Source organism: Peromyscus eremicus, chromosome 16_21 (assembly GCF_949786415.1).
Source record: "Peromyscus eremicus chromosome 16_21, PerEre_H2_v1, whole genome shotgun sequence".
Taxonomy (NCBI): Eukaryota; Metazoa; Chordata; class Mammalia; order Rodentia; family Cricetidae; genus Peromyscus; species Peromyscus eremicus.
The window spans coordinates 2837178-2863094 of NC_081432.1; the positions used below are offsets into that span (position 1 = coordinate 2837178).

At 45.3% G+C, this 25917-nt stretch overlaps 1 protein-coding gene across 1 annotated transcript; it reads right to left on the minus strand.

The window, feature by feature from the left end:
* Positions 1 to 1535: 1535 nt before the first annotated feature.
* Positions 1536 to 20749, minus strand: LOC131926397 (H-2 class II histocompatibility antigen, E-D beta chain-like). The gene is made up of 5 exons (XM_059281788.1): positions 20650 to 20749; positions 7506 to 7772; positions 3860 to 4141; positions 2401 to 2510; positions 1536 to 1938 (listed from the first exon to the last, which is right to left on the minus strand). Exons 1-4 carry the CDS (start codon positions 20747 to 20749, stop codon positions 2404 to 2406), a joined length of 756 nt encoding a protein of 251 aa, XP_059137771.1. The 3' UTR covers positions 1536 to 1938; positions 2401 to 2403.
* Positions 20750 to 25917: the final 5168 nt, after the last annotated feature.

Consider the following 25917-nt stretch of genomic DNA (forward strand, 5'->3'; position numbering starts at 1 on the left):
GGGGACATCTAGGCAGCTGTGTCACAGCTTGATGTACCTGGTGTGCAAAAACCCTTTTGTTCTAAGTTAAATGTCAAAAGAGAAGTTCTACTAAGCCTGTATAAGAAAGGAGGGTCTGAGGTCCGCCTGACCTGGGTGGTGTCTTCAGATGGATATTTACTTTAACTCAGGGGACTCTATTCTGTCTGTGTTGGTCTTTGGGTGTTGATAGGTGTCTCAGATAAAATGCTTTTGTCGGGAGCTAGCTCTGGCCTTGGATGTAGCTAAAGGAGATTTCTGACTCTAATGCTAAAAAAGGAGAGACAAAAGGCCTGGAGGAAGGAAGCCTTGCCTTAGGCTGTCATCCAAAAGCCCTAACTGTGTGTGTCCAAGGAAAGATCAATCCACACTGTTTAGTAGTTCTTAGGAAAAAGAGTCAATTGGGAAAACTATAAAAACACATGAAATTCATAGCAGAAAACAGCTGATATGTTTACAAAGCCGAATAACACCAAGACTCCCTGAGGCTCGGCTTTTTCCTCTGGAAAAGCCCTGCGCCTTCCAGGTATTAGTTTTGCTATGGTCCGCTGAATTCCTGCTTCACATTCCTGCGACCTGCAGCAAGCGTCTTGCTCTGTGCAGGTCCACAGAGGGGCGGACGTCCATCGTGTGAACCAACCCTCAGGCTCACTCTAAACTCATCCGAACAGTTTCTAGCTGTCATTATGACGTCTGTGGGTCTCTGACGAGCCACATGCTGCGTCTTAGACGAGGGACAGGATGGTCTGGTTACTTTGACAGCCTGAGTCCTGTTGCATACTTTATTATCACACTTGTTTCAATCTCCACGGTTGTTTTGAATGCTTAGGAACTGTCTTTGAATTTTTTAAATTAAAAGTTCAAGCCAATTGGTGACCCCTCAGCCATTGGTTCATAGTTCATGTGTTTCCATTCGTTTGGCTATTTGTCCCTGTGCTTTATCCAACCTTGGTCTCAACAATTCTCACTCATATAAACCCTCCTCATTCTCGCTAATTGGACTCCCAGAGATCCACCTGGGGCCTAGCCATGGATCTCTGCATCCAGATCCCTCAGTAGTTGGATGGGGTTTCTAGCACGACAATTAGGGTGTTTGGCCATCCCATCACCAGAGTCTATCAGGTTGATCTCAGTCCGCAGGGGAGGCTTTGCCCTGGAGGAGGTGGGAATGGGGGGTGGGCTGGGGGGAAGGTGAGGGGGGCAGGAGGGGGGAGAACAAGGGAATCCTTGTAGAACTGAATTGTATTGCAAAATAAAAATAAAAAAAAAGTTCAAGCCAGCTGGGTGTGGTGGCACACTCATTTAATCCCAGCCCTCAGGAGACAGAGGCAGGTGGCTCTCTGTGAGTTCGAGGCCAACCTAGTTTACAGGCCAGTCAGGGATATGGATATATATATATATATATATATATATATATATATATATATATATATATATATATATAATTACAATGTAGAACATCGTGTTTGATTTACACACACACTCGGAATGTCTGAATTCAGAATTCAGCATGTGCATTACCTCACATTCTTGTAACTAAATGAAAGCTATGTTGTGGTGATATAATCTTTCCTTTCTGTTTTCTACATCTTGTCCTTAAAACTGCATGCTTATTTGAGGAAAAACGTGATAAGGGATAGTGTCACAGGATAGGCTCAGATGCACCAGACAAAGGGCAAGGGAATCCACGGGGGCAGGACAGGGAAGAGGAGAGGCCTTCTGTCCTGGGGCTGCAGGCCCAGGCAGGGGCTGAGCAGGCCATTAGGGAGCACAGGTCTGCAGGGTCCAGGGTCAGGAGGAGCCAGGTCCTGGGTAGCACTGTCAATGGAGGAATGCGAACCAGACAGGACACGTTTTCATGCCATGGAGACAGGGGAGCTCCTTCCTCCAGCCTTGTCACTTCTCCTCAGCTCAGGAGTCCTGCAGAGCACAGGGGACAGTGGCCTTTCCAGACCTGACCCTGCAGTGGCTTCTCTCACCACCCCAGGCCTCTCCTGACAGCATGACGTGAGCAGAGGAACTTCTCAAGCCCCAAGTCAATGCTGCTTCAGAGCACAGGCCTTCAGTAAGTGCAGGAACAAGGCTCAGTGCGAACCTCCTGGCTGGACCCTGGCAGTGCCCAGTATCTCTTCCTTCTCTGCGTTTCTCAACCTGTTCTTCCAGGCTGGTTAATCTTTCTCTTACCTGTAAGTCACTGTTCCTCAGGTTGCACTCTAGCAGCTGTAGACTGTTGAGTTCAGAAGCTGCTTAGAGTTTGAGGTCACCTAGGGGAATGGCCATCTTCACAGAGGTTCTACTGACTCCCTGATAACTAACCTCCGCAAAGTCACGACTCTCCCCTGAAATGCTATGGAGACTATTGACCACCACCAGGCTCCTTACCTGTCAGTTCCTGAAGTAGATGAACAGCCCCCCTGCAAGAGACAGCAGACCCAGCACGCCGACTGCAACTCCACTCAGCGTCTTGCTCTGTGCAGACGTGGACTGAGCCCCTGAGGAGGGAAGCCAGGTGTGGGTTTTATCTCAAATTCAGCACCCCTCATTGGGGCCCTGATGGTCGGAGCACTAGGGGAGCCAGAACTGGCCAGTCCTGGAACGACATTCCAGAGTCACACAAAGCCGCCTACGTGGAAGACTGCAGCTGCAGCCACGGATGGGAAGGCAGATAGCTGCTGTTGCTTTATAATCTACACTAGCCCTCACAATGGAACTCGTGACATCATTTCTGTTAGCACAGCGGCCGCAGCCGGTGGCTGGGTAGCATATTACCCATGCTGGCCAACAATGTGGTGCCCACGAGTGGTCTCTGCAACCAACAGAGAAGGAGCGTATCAGACCGAGAAGCCAGCTGTGGTGCCCACAGGCATTTTCTGAGGGCACCAGCCACAGACACAGGGTCAGAATGGAACCAGACCAAGAGGAACCAAGGACATCGTGACCCAGACCCAGAGCGGCCTTTGTCTCTATCCTGCTACGGATTCATCTGCACTTGGTCCCCTGCTGGACTCATCTGCACATCAAACATCTTCAGGTGTGGAGCCCACCTTCTCTTGCACTTGTGGGATGACATGAACTGGGGCAGCTGCCTGGGGTTCATGAGTAACTTGGTCCAATATCACCTGTAGCTCTGGAGAAAACAGCCTGTTGTGGAGGACATACATCTCACTTAAGAGTCCTCTGCACCATAGAGAACTGAAGTTGGTGAAATTCATCATCCACTGACTGTGTTGTTGATATTCTCAGGACAGGGTTTCTCTGTGTAGCCCTGGCCCCCCTGGAATTTGCTCTGCAGCCCAGGCTGGCCTTGAACTCGGAAATGTGCCTGCCTCTGCCTCCCGAGTGCTGGGAGTAGGATGGCCAGTAAAGCCTGGGCCAGCAGCTCCACTTTACTCTTAAAGCTGCTGTCCTGAGGAGGTGTATCTAATTTCAGTTCCTTTCTGGGGTCATGGCCTAAACCTTAGAGGTACACTTTCTTACCAGAGAACCTCGCTCCTGCTGTGTGCTGTGCTGGAGATATCTGTCTTCATTGACACGTTTGGCAGAAGGCGCTAGGAACTTTCACCTAATCTTTCTAATTATTTTATTTTTCAATGACTTTCTGTTTGGGAACATTTCCACATGGCTCCCTTCTTAATCAGCAGTATAGTGGATGTAGACATTGAACTGGGTGAGGAATAAAGGCCAGTAACTTGGAAAGTTTATGCATCATTCCCTGTGGAATAAGCCACGCCCCCTACCTGGTGGGCGGGGATTCTCAGGGTCAGAGAGCTGATAGGCTCGGGTAAACCACACCCCCTTCCCCATGGGCAGGGATTCTCAGGGTCAGGAGCTTCCCACTCACTCCACTCCTCTGTGGCAGGGCGGGTCAGGCTGGGGTGCTCCACCTGGCAGGTGTAAACCTCTCCACTCTGAGGAACCATCTCCAGCATCACCAGGGTCTGGAAGGTCCAGTCTCCATTTCGGATCAGGCCTGTGGACGCAACCCCAGTCTTCTCCTCCTGGCCGTTCCGGAACCATCTGACTTCAATGTTTCCGGGGTAGAAGCCGCTCACAGAGCAGACCAGGAGGTTGTGGTGGTCCAGGGGCCGCGTCTTTGTCGGGTACACAGTCACCTGGGGCTCAACTAGAGGAGAAAGGGAAGTGAGAATAAGTCATGAGGGCGGAGTGTCCTCCCAGGTTGTCTGTCTGTCTGTCTTCCTCCATCCACCTAGATGAAGTCCAGGCAGGCCTCCCAGACCTTCCTGGTTTATTCCTAACGTTAATCCTGATCGCAGGACCCGTTGGCTCTGAGGAACTCTTAAGGTTTTATTTTATAGCTTGAAAAAATAATTCATTATTGAACGGAAATCTTTTCAGTTTTTCAACTGAAAGCAGTGTGGCTGGATTGTGGACACAGCACCTCAATGCACGTACACCCCCAAATAGCTCAGGAATGATTCTACCCTGGGAAACAGGAGCAGAGAGAGGTGATTCTCTGGGGTTGTGATGAAATAAAATTCTAAAAAGTCATTACATTTAGGGCCAGCGAGATAGCTCATCAGGTAAAAGTGATTGCTGCCAAGACCGATGACCTGAGATCGGGCCTATTTCAGGGCTGTGTGGCCATAGACTGTTTATGAAATTTCTCTGCTAACACTTCATTGACATTTGCTTTGGTAATTTCCCCAGTTTAGGGTTTACATTTTTATTTTTCATTGCTTTCTTTGAAGAAATTTTTATTCATGAGAATTTCTGACTCCCAGGACCCACGTGGAGGAAGGAGAGACTCAGTCCTGCAAGCTTGTGATCTCCACACACGTGAGACGGCATTCTCTTCTCTCTCTGCCTGCCTGTCTCTGTCTGTCTGTCTCTGTCTCTGTCTCTCAGTCTCTGTCTCTGTCTCTCTCACATACACATAAACACACAGACACACTATGTGACACTCTCCTTTGCAAAACAAACGTATCTGAAATCAGAATTGCTGTCATTGTACAACTGTGTCTCTTTCTGAGCTGACACTTGAGGCCCAGCCAGGGTCTGGGGCTCACTGTCACCGGGGCTTGGTCTTGGGACAGTCCTTCATACACCAGCCTCTATCCGGCATTTATTTATTTATTTATTTATTTATTTATTTATTTATTTATTTATTTATTTATTTATTTTTGGTTTTTCGAGACAGGGTTTCTCTATGTAGCTTTGTGCCTTTCCTGGGACTCACTTGGTAGCCCAGGCTGGCCTCGAACTCACAGAGATCCGCCTGGCTCTGCCTCCCGAGTGCTGGGATTAAAGGCGTGTGCCACCACCGCCCGGCTAAATCTAAGTGACAGCAATGTGTTTGAGGCCACGTTCTTTTTTTTTTTTTTTTTTTAAAGATTTATTTATTTATTATGTATACAGCGTGTATCCCTGTAGGCCAGAAGAGGGCACCAAATCTCATTACAGATGGTTGTGAGCCACCATGTGGTTGCTGGGAATTGAACTCAGGACCTCTGGAAGAGCAGTCAGTGCTCTTAACCTCTGAGCCATCTCTCCAGCCCTATCCGGCATTTATTTTAAAGGAGGAACCTGGGGAAATGTTTCCTCTCAGTCCTGAGAAATGACACTTCTAGGACTGATTGGCACACACTAATATTTTTTCAGAAATTCTCATGAATAAAAATTTCTTCAAAGAAAGCAATGAAAAATAAAAATGTAAGCCCTAAACTGGGAAAGTTACCAAAGCAAATGTCAGTGAAGTGTCAGCAGAGAAATTTCATAAACAGTCTATGGCCACACAGCCCTGAATAGGCCCGATCTCATCTCAGAAACTAAGCAAGGGGTCTGGGGAGGTGACTCAGCAGTTAAAAGTACTTGCTGCTCTTGCAGAGGACCCAAGTTCCTTTCTGGGGACTTACAACCACTTGTAACTCCAGCTCTAGGGGATCCAGCGCCCTCTTCTGGCCTCTGTGAGCACTGCACTCACATGCACATACACATATGTGTGTAATTAAAAATAAAATAAGATATGTTCAAGAAGCTAAGCAGCATCAGGCCTGGTTAAAATGTAGATGGGAGATTCTGGAAATCACTGAGGAAAACACTGGAATTCAGGGTAGCGGACAATGGGTGACGCTTAATGTTTTAGTTAGGGTCTCTATTGCTATGAAGAGACACAGTGGCCATGGCAACTCTTATAAAGTAAAACATTTAATTGGAGTGGCTCACTTACAGTTCAGAGGTTCAGTCCATTATCACCATGGTGGGACATGGTGGTGTGCAGGCAGACATGGTGCTGGAGAAGTAGCTGAGAGTCCTACATCTTACAGGCAACAGGAAGTGTTGTGGCACTGAGTGAAGCTTGAGCAAAAGAGACCTCAAAGCCCACCCCACAGTGACACACTTCCTCCAACAAGGTCACACCTCCTAATAGTGCCACTCCCTTTGGGGGTCATTTTCTTTCAAATCATCACACTTAGAACAGGAATGGACCCCCCCCCCCAATGTGAACCAAGTTATAGAAACACAGAATTGAAAGAAATGGGCATTACAAATGAAAGAGAGGCATTCTTTTTTATAAGTGTAGTTACATGTTTTACGTGATTCGTTAAACTTGTTCTTACACAATTTCACACAGGTACATAATACATTCTGTTCATCCCCATCCCACTATTTTCCCATCACTGCTACCTGCCATGAATCTTTCTCTCTTGCACACTTGTGTCTATTTGTTTTTTTCTGAACTATTTGGCAGCACAGAAAACAACAGTCTAACAGAGAGTGTGTGCTAAACCACCTCACCTGAAGAAGGAATCTGCCACCACTTCATTATTAGCAGTACTATATAAAACAGCAACACAGTACATTAAGAACAAACTTATGCCTTAAAAGCCAACTTCCCAATCATTTTTAAAAAGATTTATTTTCATTTATTTGTGTGTGTGTGTGTGTGTGTGTGTGTGTGTGACATGTGTGCCAGTGCTTGTGGAGGCCAGAAGAGGGTGTAAGCCCTGAAGCTGGAGTCACAGGCATTTGTGAGTGAGCTACCTAGTGTGGGTGCTGGAAACTGAACTTGGTTCCTCTGGAAGAGCATCAAGCGCTCTTAACCACTGAGCTATCTTTTCAGACTGTCTAACCATTTCAATGATGTAAAATACATATGCTAAGAAAGAAAACAAACAAAAAGGAGGAACTTTAAAAAAGATTTTGTTTTTATTTGTAATTATGTGCACAAGTGCACATGTTTGTGTGCATTTTCACGTGTGTGTGTGCAACACTCATGGGAGCCAGTAGAGGGACTAGGATCCCCTGGGGCTGGAGTTGCAGGCTTCTGTGAGCCGCAAATGTGGGTACTGAGAACTGTAAGAACAGTACTTGCTCTGAACCACTGAGCTCTCTGCTTCCCCTGGAGGACCTTTTGACCAACAAGAAGCCTCAAGAAGATCACAAGTGCCTCAGAGTTTCACACACACACACACACACACACACACACACACACACACACACCTATGCACCTCCAGCCCAATGTTTACCTTTTAACTTCAACAGGAACCACTCAACAAGTGCATAGTTATTTCTGCACCTGTCCACTGAGGCCCGATAGTTGTCCAGGACGTCCTTCTGGCTATTCAAGTCCTCAGCTATGGGCCTCCCCAGCTCAGTCACTGCCAAGAACTTCCCAACGTCACTGTCAAAGTGGGCAAACTCTTCCTGGTTATAGATGAATCTGGTCACAGTCCTCACACGCTCCCTCCCGTCGAGGTAACGGCACTCAGCCTTCAGCTGCAGCAGAAAACGTGCTGTGGGGACAGGAACACACTCCATCACAGGCTGTCTGGGAGGAGACTCAGAATGCCCCAAACTGGGGGTCAGCGAAGGGAACTATGACACCTGCAAGGAATTCACCTCCTGTGTCCTCTAATCCCTGACTACCCACACCATAAGTCCATCTTGATCACCTGAGGCAGGGGGAAACAGTTGAGTTTTGTTACTGTGATGAAATATCCTGACAAAGACAACTTAGGGGAGCAAGGGCTTTGTATGATAATTTCAGAGTACAGTCTATGACTGCCAGCAACTCAACACAAGAACGTACAGCATCATGTCCACAGTCAGGAGCAGAGAGAGAATAAACACATGGATCCTCACGTCTCTCATCTAGCTTCCTCCTCTTTTATACCCTTCAAGGACCCTGCCTAGGGAATGAAGCCACCCACAGTGGGCTGAGTCTACCCACATCAACTAACAATCAAGACAGTCCCCTACAGACATGCCCACAGGCCATCCTGATATAGATAATTCCTTACTAAGACGCTCTTCCCAGGTGATTTGATTTCAGTTGTGTCAAGTTGACAGTTAAAACTAACCATGCAGGACAGGGAAACCCTTCTGATCCTGCTCCATCCACTACCTGCTGCCTCTTCTCATGCCCAGGTCTTCACCCTCACCTTAAACAGCACCCATCTAGAACAGTCAGTGTATAAAACACCCCTGTGTGCTGATCCTGTGTCAGGCCTTGCTGCCCCTGGGAACCCTAAGAGAGAAATTCAATCTCTCCTTTCCACTCTTGGAGCTTGAAATTGTGGAAGTAAGGGATGAAATTATCCAAGGACGAGGGAATCCAAACAGAGGCGCGTCTATTAACAGAGGATAATGGGGCAGACGCTAGAGACGCGCACAGGACACTAAGGAGCGGCTTCTCAGAAGGGTAAGTTGATGTCAGCTAGAAGAATGAGGGTGGATAAGGGGAAGGAAGCGGGTGTGGCGACAAACACCCTTGTGAAAATTCATAAAGAGTTGATGAATTTCAAGGAAACTGAGGACATGGGGCTGAGAACGTGAGGGTCAGAGGTGCTCAGCGATCAGGCTGCAGGGGTCATGGGATCCCAATCGCTTCGAAGACGTGACTTCCTGAGCAAAAGGAAACTGTTGGAGGTCGCGGTGGATCTGCTGTTGTTGGTGGGATGGTACCAGCTGGCACAGAGGTGAACGCAGTGTGACGGGCGGGCAGTGTTCCTGCTGCCCAAACACCCCCGTGCAGCGAGTACCACCACTCACTCATAACAAACGCACAGTGGAGTCAAATGGCTTCTCCACGTTGCACGTCCATGGCAGTGTGAGAAAGAGTTAGGCAGGGATGGGAAATCTGGCAGTGATGTCATGGTGTATTACAACCTACACACCTCATGTAAAACTCCCTGGGGAGATACCAGCCAAGATGGCGGAACACCGGGCTTGATTCTAGCTCAGAGAGGAACCGGGAAGACAAAGGGAGAACTCTGAACATCAGCCAATCAGTGATGGGTACTCCAACAAAACAGAGAGTTGCCATGGTAACTCAGGAGAAAAAAACAAAAACAAAATAACAAAGTCAATCACAACCAGCATGGTGGTGCCACTTTATTCTTAGCTGCTTGGGAGGCTGAGACAGGAGGATGGCATCTCATGATGGTGTGTAGGTTGTAATACACCATGACATCACTGCCAGATTTCCCATCCCTGCCTAACTCTTTCTCACACTGCCATGGATGTGATGTGATGAGTTTGGTGCCAGCCATAACAACTTTGCAATACTCTGTTTCAAAACATAAAAAAAAATAAAATAAAAATATAAGGATGGTGTATCCCAGTGGCAGAGAACTTACCAGCACCCCGAGGCCACGAGTTCAATCTTACTAGAGAAAAAGAACAAATGTCAGCCTCAGGTCCTTGTTTGGAGGTGGGTATTAGCTGCTTCTTGCTGCTGTAACTAAGTATCTGGTTTGAAACAACCTAGTGGAGTCCTTAGTTTATTTTTAATTTTTATTTTGTTTTGACTTATGACTTGAAAGGATAAAAGATACAGTTGGTCATGGTGGGGAAGGCACAGGGGTGGGAGCACAAGGGGGGAGCACCAGACAGAAGCATGAGATGGGAGCCTGAGACAGGAGCAGGAGAGAGGAGCAGGAGGGAGGAGCAGGAGAGAGGAGCAGGAGGCAGGAGCAGGAGGGAGGAGCAGGAGGGAGGAAATAGGAGGAGGAGCAGGAGAGAGGAGCAGGAGGGAGGAGCAGGAGGGAGGAGCAGGAGGGAGGAGCAGGAGAGAGGAGCATGCTAGTGCCCAGTCACTGCTAGAAGATGTCTTTCAGAGGCTGACAGCCAGCTCCCCCCTATCCTGGCCAGCAGAAGCCCTGGGTTGGTATGCACCTCACCTGTAGTAACCCCTTCAGCATCCCACAGGACCAGTTGCTGCCTTGGTAACAAACTCACATCCCATCCTACTTTCTCTTTCAGGGCCAGGAAAGGCCTCCTCTCCATCCCACAACATCTGGGGTGTGGCAGCTGGTACAAAGTGCTGACTATTCCCAGGTGTCCAGCAAGAGCTGGCGAATCCCTGTTTCCTCCTACAGTTGCAGGCATGTGACTCCCAGCAGCCTAATCTCAGATTCATCCAGTCTTAATCAGCCTTGGGAATGTGGCCTCTGCTACAGAAACCCTTGGCATCATTCAAGTTGTCCCAAGGCCCAAGGACAGACTCATCCATGTCCTGTAGCTGACAGTGCCACGAGCCCTGTCCTTACCACAGCTTTCCATGGGTCACCACAGGCTCCCTAGGCAATCCACAGACATTCTCTTTCTTCCTTCCTTCCTTTCTTTCTTTCTTTCTTTCTTTCTTTCTTTCTTTCTTTCTTCTTTCTTTCTTTCTTTCTTTCTTTCTTTCTTTCTTTCTTTCTTTCTTTCTTTCTTTCTTTTGTTCTTGTTTTTTTGAAACAGGGTTTCTCTGTGTAGTCCTGGTTGTACTTGCTCTGTAGACCAGGCTGGCCTTTCTGCCTCCTGAGTGCTGTGTTTAAAGGCGTACAATACCACTGCCCAGCTTCCACAGACATTTATACCCATATCCTACAGTTCCAGGATAGTAGAAAAGCCCAAGTCTCTGCAGTACTGCATTTTTTTCTACCTCTGGAGTGTGGATAACCATGCCACAAGCCTAAACATTGTCTTCCTATGGCCTAGGTAACTCAGGAAAGGTCTCCACACCTGAGGACACTAGATCACAGCTTCTGGTGCCCAAATTCCTGATAACAGTTTGCTTGTCCCTTCAGACCTACAGAGACCATCTGAGTAGATAAGTCCACCAGTGTTGCTAAGAGTGCCACAGACCTCAGAAGCAACTGCAGCCACAGAACAAGGCACGAAGTCCCGCTCTGTGTTCCACAGCCTTGAGCCTGTGATTACTGATGCCACAGTCCCCAGAATCATGAGACCAACTATGTTCAGTTCTCAGACTGAGGGAAATACCATTCATAGCTCTACAGCTATAACCACTCAACCTATTTGTCTCCTACATCCATCCTGAGAGTCCTCAGGGGTCTGCTATGTCTTGAGGGTAGGACTGCTGGTGTCACATCCCTTTGTGTTGCTTGTACTTGTGCTGAGAGACTTCAAGTCAGTGTTCTTCATGTCCTACACCAACACTGCCGTCAGGGCTGGACTCCTGAGTAGACTCAGACACACACCAGTGGATTCCAACATCTGCTGTAAAGTTGCAAACCTTTATGAACCACTGAAGGTTTCTATTACTGTGATAGAAAACCATGACCAAAGCAACCTGGGAAGGAAAGGGTTTCTTTGGCTTCCACATCACTGTTCATCTCTGCAGGAAGTCAGGACAGGAACTCAAGCAGGGCAGGAACCAGGAGGCAGGAGCTGATGCAGAGGCCATGGAGGGGAGCTGCTTACTGACTTGCTCCTCATGGCTTGCTCAGTCTGCTTTCTTATAGAACCCAGGACCACCAGCCCAGGGATGGCACCACTCACAATGGGCTGGGCCCTTCCCATCAATCACTAATTAAGGAAATACTCTACAGACTTGCCTACAGTCCAGTTTTATGGAGGCATTTTCTCAGTTGAGGTTTCCTCCTCTCAGATGACTCTAGCCTGTGTCAAGTTGACATGAAATTAGCCATCACAGTGCATGCAGATGATGTTTAACCAAAGATGAAGAAATCACACCAAGTACACTTTTGAGTTCTACCATAACCAAATTCCAAACATCCAATCCACTGACTTTCTATAGTCTATTGTCTTAGTTAGGGTTTCTATTGCTGTGAAGAGACACCATGACCATGGCAATTCTTATAAAGAAAAACATTTAATTGGGTGATTTGCAGTTCAGAGGTTCAGTTCATTATCATCATGATGGGACATAGTAGTATGCAAGCAGACATGGCGCTGGAGCTGAGAATCCTACATCTTGACCGACAGGCAATGGGAAGTGTTCTGCCTCACTGAGTGTGGCTTGAGCATAGGAGACCTCAAAGCCCACCCCCACAGTGACACACTTCCTCCAACAAAGCCACACATCCTAATAGTGCCACTTCCTATGAGTTTATGGGGGCCAATTACATCCAAACTACCACACCTATCTAAATGAGAAAAATTGTTTATTACAAAATCCAATAACACTGGAAGAAGCAAATGTTACACTAGTTGCAAATGCATGAGAGAGAGAGAGAGAGAGAGAGAGAGAGAGAGAGAGAGAGAGAGCACAAGAACCATTAAAGGAAATGCAGCACCTCTAAAATCACAATTCTCCATAAGCAGACATTAATTTGAAGAAGTGTATGAAATGTCTGAAGAATTCAAATTATGACACAATTACAAGATACATTCAAATACAAGAAGCTCAAAGAATCCCAACTAGCTCTCACCAAAGTAATTTTTCACCAAGGCATATCACACTCAAATAAGATTGTTGGAAGTACCGAAAACATATACTACAGCATTCTCAAAGATGGGGCTGAGTCACCAGGAGGAGGGAATACGGTGGGACAAAGAACACACACACACACACACACACACACACACACACACACACACACAGTGGTGGTAGGGGAGATGGAGACAGAGACCAAATCAGAGAAAGAGACAGAGACAGAGAGACACACACAGAGACAGACAAAGAGAACTAATCCTAAAACAACAGACAAATACCAGTTTACATAAAGTGAGTGCCCATTAGATTTATATCAGACGTCTTAGAAGAAACCTTATAGGCCTGAAGAGAATAGGAAAAAATATTGAAGGGAAAAAACTTTCTGTAGTCTAAGACTATTACACACATAAAAACTGTCCTTGAACTATGAAGGAGAATAAACTATTTCTCAAATAATTAGAAACTGAGGGAGTTTACTATTGCTGGACCAACTTTATAAGAAATACTAGAGTGAGTCTGACATTAGAAACAAAAGGGTGATAACTGACATTATGAAGTGTGGTGATATTTTATTTGTGTGTTAATAAAGTTTGCCTGGAGATCAGAGGCCATAGCGAGCCATAAACAGAGGTCAGCGTGGTGACACACTCCTTTAATCCCAGTACCAACCAGAGAGACCTGGAGGTCTGTACAGACAGGCAGTGATGAGGAAGTGATGTGGCTGGGCTAAGAGCCAATGAGAGGGCAGAACAGGAAGGCAATAAAGGCACAGGGTAGACAGGAAGAGGCTGATTCTCTTGAGAAGCTATGGCAAGGTGGTGAGCTAAGGTTAGTTAGCGGCTATTGCTCTGATCTCTATGGCTTGTACCTCTGTATTTGGCTGTGTTTCTTATTCAATAAGACTTTAGAAATTCATCTACAATGGAGACATGTGAATACATACAATCAAGTAGGACATGTACATGAAAGAGAATAAAAGCTATGAATGAGAGAAAATCACAGCTACAAAACTAAGAGAGAGCTGGAAAGAAACAGAAATAGAAAACACAAATAACACAATGAAAATTGCAGAGGGAATTCATACCTCATGATGAGAAGTATTGGGTGGGGAAGGTGCCTCAGTAACAGAGTAACAGTGAGTAACATCAAGTAATAGTGAGTAACAGCACTTGCTGGCAAGCCTGATGACCTGACTTTAATCCCCAGTTCCCACATGGTGAAAGGGGAGAATTTACCCTGCAAGTTGTCCTCTGACCTCCATATGTGCTGTGGCATGCAAAAAAAAAAAGAAAGAGGAGAGGAGAAGAAGGAAGGAAGGAAGGAAGGAAGGAAGGAAGGAAGGAAGGAAAATATAATAAAAAATAACCTTGAATACAAATGAATTAAATTCACCAATCAACTGATACAAACTGGATGAAAGGATGAAAAAATATACATACTGTTTACAAGAAACTCATCACATTCATGAACACATATAGAGGCTAGAAATGAAGGCTGGGGAAAGATACATCACACAAACAGGAACTAAAAGTGAAACAAAGTAACAATACTTCTACCAGGTTAAGCAGACTTTACACTTTAAAGAGTGAAAGAGACAAAGAAGGCGGCTGCATATTGATACAATGATAAACTTAACAAAATGACTACATAGTTACAAATAGACATACATCATGCACCTGACATGGGAACACCACAGTATATAAATCAATTATTAATAGGTCTAAAGAGAGAAATAGACTCTAATACAGTAATAAATAGGGTTGTCAATACCCTATTCTCAATGACCAGAGAATCATCAAGGAAACTGCTGAGTTAAACTACAAGACACAGCAAATGGGCCTAAGGTACAGTCACAGAACATCCCATCCAACGGCAGCAGAGCACACAGCTGTCCTAGCAGCGTGCACATTCCTCAGGACAGAGCACATGTTGAACTGTAAATTAAGGCTCAATAAATTTTGCATCAAAATCAGCTCATGCATCGTCCCAGACCATAATAAAGTAAAACTACAATTAAAAAACAATTAGTAAAGTGGAAACAATACAAACAGGGATGGATTATACAACATGCCCCTAAAAGGCCGACACATAATTGAAGAAACTAAGAAGGAAAATAAAGAACTTTCCAGAAAGAAGCAAAGATAACCCACACAACATATTATCTGTGGGTATCAGCAAAAGCTGTTAGGATGGGAAGTTTGGGTGGTTTTTTTTTTGTTTTTTTAGAGTTATACACCAGAGTGTGCTTATTGTACAAAGTGGTGGACTTCATACAGACATCGATAATCAAGTGTAGCATTTCTGCGACCGTGTTCATGACCTGTTTTCCTCTTCGGCCTGTCTGCCTCTTCTAGTAACCCAGACTTGATACAGATCATAAATTAATAACGTAAAACAAAAATATGTGGCACAGGAATTGGTGAAGCCAAGAGCTGTTAAAGGGATTATCAAAACTGACAAACCATTAGCTATTCTGTCCAAGAAACAAAAAAGAGAAATCCCAAGGCAATACAATTAGAGATTAAGAAAGGATGTTATCCGTTAGCTGGGAAATACAAGGCTTGAGAGACACTGCCTTGAGGAGTCTGTGTTAAACATCGGGCAAGCCTGGAGCAGAGGGATAAGTCCCTGAACAAGCACAGCCCACAGTAATGGAATCAGGAAGAGACATAAAAGCAAAACAGGCCGATCAGAAAGGAGACTCTAGGTCTTGATGGTGCTGCCAGATTTCATGGGACATTTTAAGAATTAATTCCATTGTAGTTACACTCATCTAAAATCTGAAATGGATAGCTCTTTGTCAACCCTTCCTCAGAGATCCAGCAAAAAATAAACCAGCCATAGCCTTTATAAACAAAGGTGCCAATAAAACTCTAGCAAATCAAATTCAACAGCACATCAAAAATCCATAGGCCATGTCCAAGTATGATTCATCTTCCAGATGCAAGGATGGTCTGATAAATGTAAATAAATAAGTGTGAAATAATACATCAATGTGAATGAAGGTTTAAAACAACATGTCATTAGTTATCAGTAGACATAAGGAAAGTGTTTGATAAAATTCATTCTGTTTAGGATAAGCAAAACTCAAAAAAAGTTAGGTGTAGAAGGAACACACATCAAAATGATAATGACTATATATATCACAGTCAATTTCAGAGTGGGAGGAGCTAATGCCATTTCCTCCTGGATCTGGTAAGACATAGGCCATCCACACTCACTGCATTACTGGAAGCCTTTGCAAGGGCTATTAAACAATAAAAATCAGAAATATCCAAATCGGAAGGGAGTTATCCATGTTTGCAAGCACCATGATTTTAATACACAGAAAAACCTAAACAAGCCACCAAAAAGCTGTTCACTGATAAATTCAGTGAAGTTGCCGCACACAAAAGACAGCAGCACGTTCTGCAGCAATAATGAACTTGTTGAAAGAGACCTTTAAAGACCAGGGCTGGAGAGGTGGCTCATTGGTTAGGAACTTTCACTGCTCTTACCAAGGACCTGGGTTTGATTCCCAGCAACCACACGGTGGCCCACACCTGTCTGTAACTCCAGTTCTTGGGGATTTGATGCCGTTATCTAGCTCTGTGGGAACTGCATTCTCATGGTGCACACACACACATGCAGTGAAACCTCCCATATACATGAAACAATTTTTTTTCAAGATAGGGTTTCTCTGTGTAGCTCTGGCTAACCTGGAGGTCGATTTATAGACCAGGTTGTCCTTGAACCACAGAGATCAATCTGCCTCTGCCTCTGGTGTACTGGGATTAAAGGTGTGTCCCACCACTGCCCATAAAACAATCTTTTTAAACGTGAGCATCAGAAAACCAAATAAGCCAATTAAAACACAGGGAAGGGAGCTAAAAAGACACGTCTCAGAACAAGACATAGGGTGCAAATGGCCAAAAAGCATTCGAGGAATAGTCTCACCAACCACGAAGGAAGTGCAAACCAGAACCACAGTGGAATATTGTCCCAGCAGGTAGGATGGCTCAGCAAAAATTAACAGGCGCTGGTGAGGACGGAGAGAAAGGGAAAAATCCCACACTGTCAGAGATGAATATTAATACAGACATCACAGTGAACACTGGAGATTCCTCATAAAACTAAATACTTGTGAATATTAACCCAAAGACGAAATCTTTGTGCACAAAAGAAATCTGAGTCTGTTCACTGCAGTGCTACTCCCCATAGTGAAGTGTGCAGTCAGCCGAGACGCTTACCCATGGATGGATGGATAAAGGAAGTGTGAGTACACAGTGGGATCCTACTTAGTTGTGAAGGGAATGAGGTCCCGTCACTTGGAGCAACCTGGATACAACAGGAAGCTATTATGCTAAATGAAATGAGCCAGACTCAGAAAGACAAATGGGACATGTTCCCACTCACCTGTGAACTGAAAAGTCAACCTGGATGAGGAACAAAGTGGGGAGTGGGGGGCTCTGTTGTGGGATATTTTGTTTGTGTTCTAACAAATAAAGCTTGCCTGGGGATCAGAGTGCAGAGCTAGCCACTAGTTAACCACAGAGGCCAGGCAGTGGTGGCACACACCTTTAGTTCCAGCACTCGGGAGGTGGAGACAGGACTATAAGGTGGATGGAGACAGGATCTTGCCCCCCTTTTGGTCTGAGGATTCGTAGAGGTAAGAAGTCTCTAGTCAGTGCTCCTTTGCTTCTCTGATCTTTCAGCTTTCACCCCGATATCTGACTCCTGGTTTTTACTGATAAGACTAATTAGGATCCCAATCCGTGGTCACCGGAGCCTGGGGACGGCAGAGGAAGGCAGGTGACAAAGTTGAAAGGGGACAAAAGGAGGTCAGAGGTCGTTCCTGCTTTTCTACAGCGCTGTGGGGTTATTGCGGCGTTAAAGCAAATCCACAGTGCACATCCACATGGCTAGAAGAGTAAGGAATTCAACATGTAAATGGCTGGCGCTTGGGAAGATGGGATGCTTAGCACGATTACCAGCCACTGTGCATACACTGGTACGTCAGGAGCTGAGAGACAGCTCAGTAGTTAAGATCACGCGCTGCTGTTACAGAGGACCTAGGTTTGGTTCCCCAAACCTACATCAGGTGGCTCATAACTGCCTGTAAATCCAGCTCCAGGGGATCCAATGTCCTCTTCTAAACTCTGTGGGCACCTTCACACATGTGTACACACACATGTGTGCACACACAAACACACACACATAATTAAAAGTAATAAAAATAGATCTGAAATATTTATATGTCATATCAACACAATGTAGCCCAGAAAGATACACTGATAACATATTTTAATAAATTTTCTGTTTGTTTTTTATTGAATCTTATTTAGTGTGTGTGTGTGTGTGTGTGTGTGTGTGTGTGTGCTATGGTACATGTGTGGAAGTCAGGCAACTTCAGTTCTCTGCTTTCACCGCGCGGGGTCAGAGTTCTGACTCAGGCTGTCAGGCTTGATGGCAAGCCCTTTGACCCACTGACCCATCTCTCTGGCCCTCAGATAAGCTTGTTTTCTTCCGAATAGTACGTGCTTATTTTTATCCATGTGCATGTGTGCGGCGTGCTGCTTGTCCGCATGTGCACTACTTGTGTGCAATGCCCACAGAAGCCAGGATAGGGTGTTCGGTCTCCTGGATCTGGAGTTACAGACTGTTGTGAGCCAGACCATCAGTAGAGACCTGCACCACAAAACTCTCTTTGCCCAGAAGGAATGCTGACACCGAGGAGTGAATTCCAGAGCAGACAAAGCTGATCTTACTATCCACCAGTCCCCGAGGGCCTTCCTGAAGGAGAGAGAGTTAAAACGCATGTGCATGCAATTGCTGTTCTCTGTCATCCTGTGGTTGGTGGCATGAGCGTGCTCTCATTCTCTCCGCCTTCTGCAGCCGTTTGCCCTGCACAAGGGTGCAGGACACAGCAAATAAGGAAATGGGGTGCCCAGCTGAGCACTTGTTTGCTGTCTGAATTCAGGTTTTCAGACTGAGCTTCTCGCCTCGTGTTTTACTTAGAAACCCTGACTGATGAGGAAGGGACACACTTGATGATGCTTCACTTTCTCCCAGCACAAGGACCCCTGCCCTCCCAGTCCACAGCACAAGGAGGCCCAGGGTGGCTTAACAGCCAGTCCAGAGGCCACAGCTGCTAACTGTGGAGGCATCAATGTGCTGCTAACGCTGCAGGTGCATTGAGGGCAAGGGCTGTCGGCTGTGGGGGTTTCCATCCAGATTCACGTGAAGCATGACCCAGGTTTTGTTGCAAGGGCTGGGCCACCACAGAGACCTCACCCAGGCGCCACCTGGGGACCACAGGACTAAGGCCACCACAGAGTCCCCATGAGACAAAGCCAAGTATATCCATGTGAGAGGTTGACCACTGGACTAAACAGGGAAGCTGCTTGGTGGGCTAGGGCCAGATAAGCCATGGGGGAGACTCCTGATACCCCAAGGGACCACTCCCTCATATTCTGCAGGAAAGAAGGACTCGGGTTTGGAGTCCTGGTGCTCTGGTGTATGAATGTCCTCTAGTGTTGGAAACACCGTCCCCTTGCAACAGAGACGAGAAGTAGAACATTTAACAAGTGACTATGTCATGGGGACTTATCGTAATGAAAGGGGTAAGGACTTCATCGTGGGATTTGGATCATTACTGTCAATGTGGCCTGTGAAAGCAGCTCCCTCTCCCTCCCCCCCCCCCCTCTCTCTCTCTCTCTCTCTCTCCCCACCCCCATTTTTGTGTCCTGCTTCCCTGCATGGGATCATGTAGCAAACATACACACAGTAGCTGTGAGCCCTTGAATACTGTATTTCCTAAACTTTAGAACTACAGAAATCAGCTTACACACACACACACACACACACACACACACACACACACACACGAGCGCATGTGCACGCGCACGCACGCATGTGTACATACATAATACATATATATTCATATTTACATCTTTGGTTTTGCATCATGGCACTGGGAAAGGCCAGAGAGGAATTGTAAATACCAACAACTCAACATGGATGATTGAGAACAGACAGCAAGATGAAGGAATCTACAAGATTTGGGGAAACCCTGGCAGACCAGTGGCCTTTATTTGCTGATTGGCTTCTAACTTGGGAGATGTTAGCAGCCTTCACGCTGTCCACACCCTTGCTCAGGGTGCACAGATTGAACCGTATGAAATTGTTGATTCTGACCACTGTTGATATATGAAAATAGAATTTGATATCTAAAACCAGTTGAATCCTCTGCTTTACACTCAGGCAGGAAGGCGGCTGGTGCTGGAGAAATGGTGTGGGCTGGTTTTGAGCTACAGAGGACATTATACTGTGCTGGGTTGTCAGAGGAACCGTTAAGTCTTCAAGACACTGAAGAGCACACTGTGGATGCTCCTTGTCAGGGGACGACTCAAGCATTAAGTTCCAGGGTCGGTTCCAGAGTCCCTCCCACAGTAGAGAGGGAGCACTGACTACTTCCTATGACAGTACCCCCACCACAGGGGTGCAGGGCTCATGAACACTGACTGGGGTTCAGGGAGAAGAGAGGATGCCCTTGACCCCTCCTGGGATATTAGCCAGATATACTAATGCTACAGATCCCAGTGAGGGCACAACACAGTCTTCTAGGATAGAGCCTCCCAATTCTTAATTGCTCATAAAATCTTAGAGAAATATTCCCTTGTTTCTATCTTAATACTTTAGAGAGGTTCTGGACAGGTCATCATTTTAACACTCTGATTTCTTCATCTTTTCTAGACCCTAGGAAATATGATGTCAGGCTGGAGGAGTGTCATGAGGAAGGATGGGGACAGGACCCATGTGTGATGCCATTCACAGGTCTCAAAAGAGCAAGATCCTTTCATACGGAAATAATTTAAGATTCGTGTGATTAAAAGAAGTGGTCAAAGAAGAAATGGCAAGTTTTAAAAGACCTAGTGTAGATCAAATTAAGCTAACTCCCTGCCTTGCCCGCCCACAGCAGCTCAGCCCCTGAGGTGTGCACTTACGTCGGGGGTCCCTGACCAAAGCCACAGTACCGCTCAGCACCATCAGCGTCAGGACCACAGCTGCCACACAGGGGCCTCTGGGGAGCCACAGACACACCATGCTGGAGGAGAGGAGAGGATGGTGGCTAGAGAAGCAGGCCAGCCTGGCTGACTGAGGACTGTGATTGACTCCACCCATTGGTGCTGGGCTGGGTACCTTCAGGGCTGAAGAGCCAATCAGCAGCAGAGGGGGCCAGCATCATCAGTTGGTGGACAGAGGTTCAGTATGAAGGTCTTTCTGAAGTTTCCAGTTTCCTTTGTTAAGCAGAGGGCTTCAGCTCAGGGTTGTAAAGTTTTGGTCGGTTTGCATCCAAAGCACCTGAATGGACACCATGCTGAGCCACCTCTTCTGAGGCTGGTCAGCCTTGAACTATCACTCTGCCTTAGGACAACTGAGCCTGTGGGAGTCCTGTCCCTGTGGCTCCTATAGTGACTTCCCCATTTGCTGAGGAAATTCCTCTGTTACTTATCCCCCTCCTACTTTATGCTAAGAAAGGACAGAAGAAGTCTTGCTCATGGATGCATATAAAATATTTAAGAAGATACACTAAACATAAAATGTGAATTTCAGTATACAAACCCAATCATACTATTTGTGAAATATGCACCTCATTTGCATAACTATTACACATCATATTAATATAAACACAAAGACTTAGATTAAGAATGTACTTTGAGTGACAGTTCAGTATAGGAACCCCAACATTAATTTACTCTGTTCTGATAGTCACTCTTTATCTGTCTGGATATTTCTCAGGGTGGAATTTGCCACCCTGCAGTGAAAAACCCTGCAGTGAAAATCACTGGAATTAATTGACCAACTTTTGGGCACCTGACTTTGTACTCAGAGCTATACCAAGGGCTTTCTTTTAAAATTTAAAAAAAAAAGAAAAGATTTTCTTCATACAGTATATTTTGATCATGTTTCCCCTTCCCTCAATTCCTTCTAGCTCCTTCCACCTCCCTCCTCACCCAACTTTGTTTTCTCTCTCTCTTTCAGTCTCAAAACAAAAACCAAGAAACACACATACCCTCCCACCCACCCACAAATGAAAATCAAGACAAACAAGGAAAAGACAGATAAAAATGTCCAAACAAAGCAAATGAGAAAAAAAAAAGTCTGCAAAATTGCATTGAGTTCACTTTGTTTTGGTCAGCCACTCCTGGGCACGAGGCTTCCCTGAGGTGTGGTTGAGGGACCCAGTGACAAAACAATTGCAGTTAATTCCTTAGTTGGGGCAGGACCCTGTGTCCTCTTTATCCTTCCAGTGCTGGGACCCAGCTGGCTGGAACCTGTGCAGGTCTTATGCATGATGCTACAGTCTATGAGTTTATATGTGTGTTGTGGAATATTCTTTTAACTATGTGAATGTGTGTTACATTTATTTCTGCTGTCTTTATTAACAATGTAAAGATGTGTTACATTTGATTATGGTCATGTGTTTAATTATGTAAAGATGTGTTGCTGGTTTACCTTGTCTGCCTAAGGCACCTGATTTGTCTAATAGAAAGCTGAGTGGTCAATAGCTAAGCAGGAAAGGTAGGTGGGGCTATCAGGCAAAGAGAATAAATAGGAGGAGAATCTAGGCTTGAGAGAGAATGAAAGAAGACAGAGAATAAGGAAGAAAAAGGGGAAGTATTCTGGGGCCAGCCAGCCAGGAACCTGCCAGCCAGCTAGTTGGAGTAGGACATACAGAAGGAAATAAAGATTAAAAACAATGCAAGGCAAAACATAGATGAAGAGAAACAGATAAATTATAAAAGCTAGCAAGAAACAAGCATAAGATAAGGCCAAGAATTTATATCTAATATTATCTCCATGTTATGATTTGGGAGCTGGTTGGTGGCCTAAAAGAAAACCTGGTACATACGTGCATCAGTCCCTTTGTGTCTGCAGACACTGTTTCCTTGGGGAAATATATCACCTCTGGCTCTTAGAATCTTTCTGACTCCTGTTCCACACAGATCTTGAGTCTTGAGGAGGAAGCTTTAATGAAAACATTCCTTTAGGACAGAGTGCTTCAAAGTCTCTCACTCTCTGCATATTATCCAGTTGTGAGTCTCTGTATTAGTTTCCATCTACTGCAAGAAGCTTTATGCTGGGTGCTGAGCAAGGTACTCATCTATGGGTATAGCAATATGTCAGTAGAAGTTATTCTTGTCAGGTGGTGGTGGCACACGCCTTTAATCCCAGCACTCGGGAGGCAGAGCCAGGCGGATCTCTGTGAGTTCGAGGCCAGCCTGGGCTACCAAGTGAGTTCTAGGAAAGGCACAAAGCTACACAGAGAAACCCTGTCTCAAAAAACCAAAAAAAAAAAAAAAAGTTATTCTTCTGCTATGTTCTCTTAGCAGAATAGTAGTATTAGGTTTTGGCCTGAGACCTATCTAGTCTCAGGTTCTTTGTTGTATTAGCAATGTCATTTATGGACTATATCTCATGGAATGTGCCTTAAACTCAAGCAGGAAGTAGTTGGTAACTCTCATAACATTTTGTCACTATTGTATGAGTATACCATGCAGGGAGGTTCACTGTTGTAGGTCACAGGGATTGTGGTGGGGAGATACTGATGATTACCTTTCTCCTCTGGTAGCAAGCAGAGTATCTTCCAGTACCATGAACTCTAGTCAGTAGAGCTGAAGCTTCCAGTTAGGCAACAACTCAACTTCTCCATGTTCGATGACATATATAAGTGTTCAATAATAGGGACTTACCATCAGGTTATAGAGACCATCCAACAGCCTTGACAGTAACCAGTGATGTTTGGGGTTTCCATGGCACCCCTTCTCTAAACAAATCAACAAGATGTAACCTCCTGGAACAGGATATTTTACTTAGTGGAGTAAGACATCTAGTTGGGGTGGTGTCTCTCCTATTATTTGGTAACTGTATTAGTCAGGGTTCTCTAGGGTCACATAACTTATGGAATGAATCTCCCCCTACTCTCATGTATATGTATGGGATTTATTGGAATGACTTATAGGCTGCAGTCCAGTGAATCCAACATTGGCTAGCTGTGAATGGAAAGTCCAAGTTTCTGCTAGTTGCTAAATCCCACATGACTGGATATCTCAGCTGATCTTCTGTATATGCTGGAATTCCAAAGAAGTAGGCTCCCATACCATTGAAGAAATTGATGTGCTACCAAGGTGAGGGCAAGCAAAGAGCCAAATGTTCCTTCCTCCATGTCCTTATATAGAACCCCAGCAGAAGGTGTGGCCCATACTAAAGGTCTTCAGGACTCATGATCTGATTAAAAGAATGTGCCTTCCTGCCTCAAAGGTCTGGACTAGAAGTGTATTCATCCACTTCAAACCAAGCAGAAAATCTCTCACAAGTGTGCCCTCCATTTCTGGATTATAGTTCATTCCAGATAGAGTCAAGTTGACAACCAAGAACAGCCATCACAGTGACTCTATTTATATTTTTTTCATATATCAATGTTTCATATATCAATATTTAACTATTCTATGAACCCCAAGATTGCATTATTTACTGAAAAACTTGCTTCTAGCTGTGGTATGGCTAAGCCCTAGCACACACCTTTAATCCAAGAACTTTCTGCAGGATTAGATAAAATGAAGAGCAAGCAACCAGTTGACAGGGGGAAAAATATGGAATAAGAGAGAGTCAGGATGAAGTGGGATCCTGCCCCACAGGAAACTTAGGTCCCCCAAGAAGGGAGACCTGGAACCCAGGAAAGGTAAGTGTGCTGCTCACCCGTTCCCCAGCCTCCCTTTTTCCCAGGAGACAATCAGCAGGGAGCCAAGTCAGGCAAGGACTCATTTATTTACAAACAACAAGCTCTTTTTAAAGCATAAAGAAAACAAGGGGGGGCAAATGCCCCATTGGGCTGATCAGCTTAAAGGTTACCCAATCACACACCTAGTCTACAGTATTTACAGTGTTGTCTATGAGGGAATCATGTACTGACATCATCTTTCTTGACCTGAAGCTCCAATCATATTTTTTTGTAAATAATTTGGGTACACCCTCTACACTTTCCCTGGGGGCCAGCTTTACTAGCACCTGGCTCCATAGGCCCCTCCCCAACAACGAAAGACAGAGAGAAGTACAGGAAGTAAAAGGGAGGGGCCTCTGGTTGGAGTTTCGTTTGAGATGGCATAAGAGAAAGCTCTCTGGGATGATGGTGAAGGAAGAAGCAGCTTGGTGATTTCTGTGCCTCTCAGTGTTAATGCCCACATTATGAGCACCCGAGAGATCAGCAGGAGTCTGAGTTTGTATGCAAAAGCAAAGAGCTTTTATTGCAAGCTTGAGCTTGGGTTCTCCATCTGTTCCAGCCTAGCAGTTGGATCAGGGAGTGCCCCAAGCAAAAGTTGAGACAGGGTTTTTAAGGAGTAAAGGATGGGGTGAGTAGGGGGATTCTGGATTCAGATAGGGGTTGAACTCCTGATTGGGCAGGAGTGGGGCACAAAAGTTTTGTCAAACAGTGATTGGTACTGGTGTTGCTGCAAGGAAATTGGCAACCTATATACAGATTATATAAGCTATCCTTAATGTTCTAGAGCATTTAGTACTTGTTTGTCTCAATTCTGATTGGTTCCCCACAGGGTACAGTTAGTGGCTTTTCCTGGTTATTGTATGGGTGAGGCCTAGTTCTAATATTGTTAGTTTGCAGCCTGTCATGGCTGCACTAATGTTAAGTCAGGCCTCTTCATATGAGCTATCAAGTTTTCACTTCAGCATCTGGCTCCTGAGTTATTGTTGATAAAATAGAACAATCAAAATTTAGTTAAAAACAACATTTTATACCCACCATGGGGCATGACACACAGGACAGAGAAATCATGCCAGTGGCAGACAAACTGAGAGGTCAGTAGATTTGGTAAGACACCTGGGAAGTCTTCAAGGAAAGAGTTAAGTAATAGTAAAAGGAAAAATCTTTCCTATGTTAAAGATGGGAAGTATCATAATGCAGGACCCTGTACAATGCTTCTTTAAATGGCTTGAAAATAGAAGCAGAAAATGAAAAGAAAAATGACTTAACTTACATTGAAATAATACTGATTATAATTATTATCAGTCTTATAATTCATATTTGATCCTTAATGGTCATAGTGGTCATTTTTGTGCAAAATATGAAAAGTGGATTGATAATATACTCAGACACAGAGGAATTTAGGCAAGAACCTACCATGCAAATGTATGATAAGCCTGAAGAGGGGATCCCAAGGTTGTTAGAAAACCAACTTTAGTTTATCCCACTACTA

What these genes read in the sequence shown, in the direction of transcription:
- LOC131926397 (XM_059281788.1), bottom strand. Translation starts at nt 20,749, where the DNA reads ATGGTGTGTCTGTGGCTCCCCAGAGGCCCCTGTGTGGCAGCTGTGGTC. An exon ending in TTTGGTCAGGGACCCCCGAC is followed by an intron (nt 7,773 to 20,649) that starts GTAAGTGCACAC and finishes CTGTCCCCACAG; the next exon opens with CACGTTTTCTGCTGCAGCTG. An exon ending in GTTCCTGTTGAAGTTAAAAG is followed by an intron (nt 4,142 to 7,505) that starts GTAAACATTGGG and finishes TTTCTCCTCTAG; the next exon opens with TTGAGCCCCAGGTGACTGTG.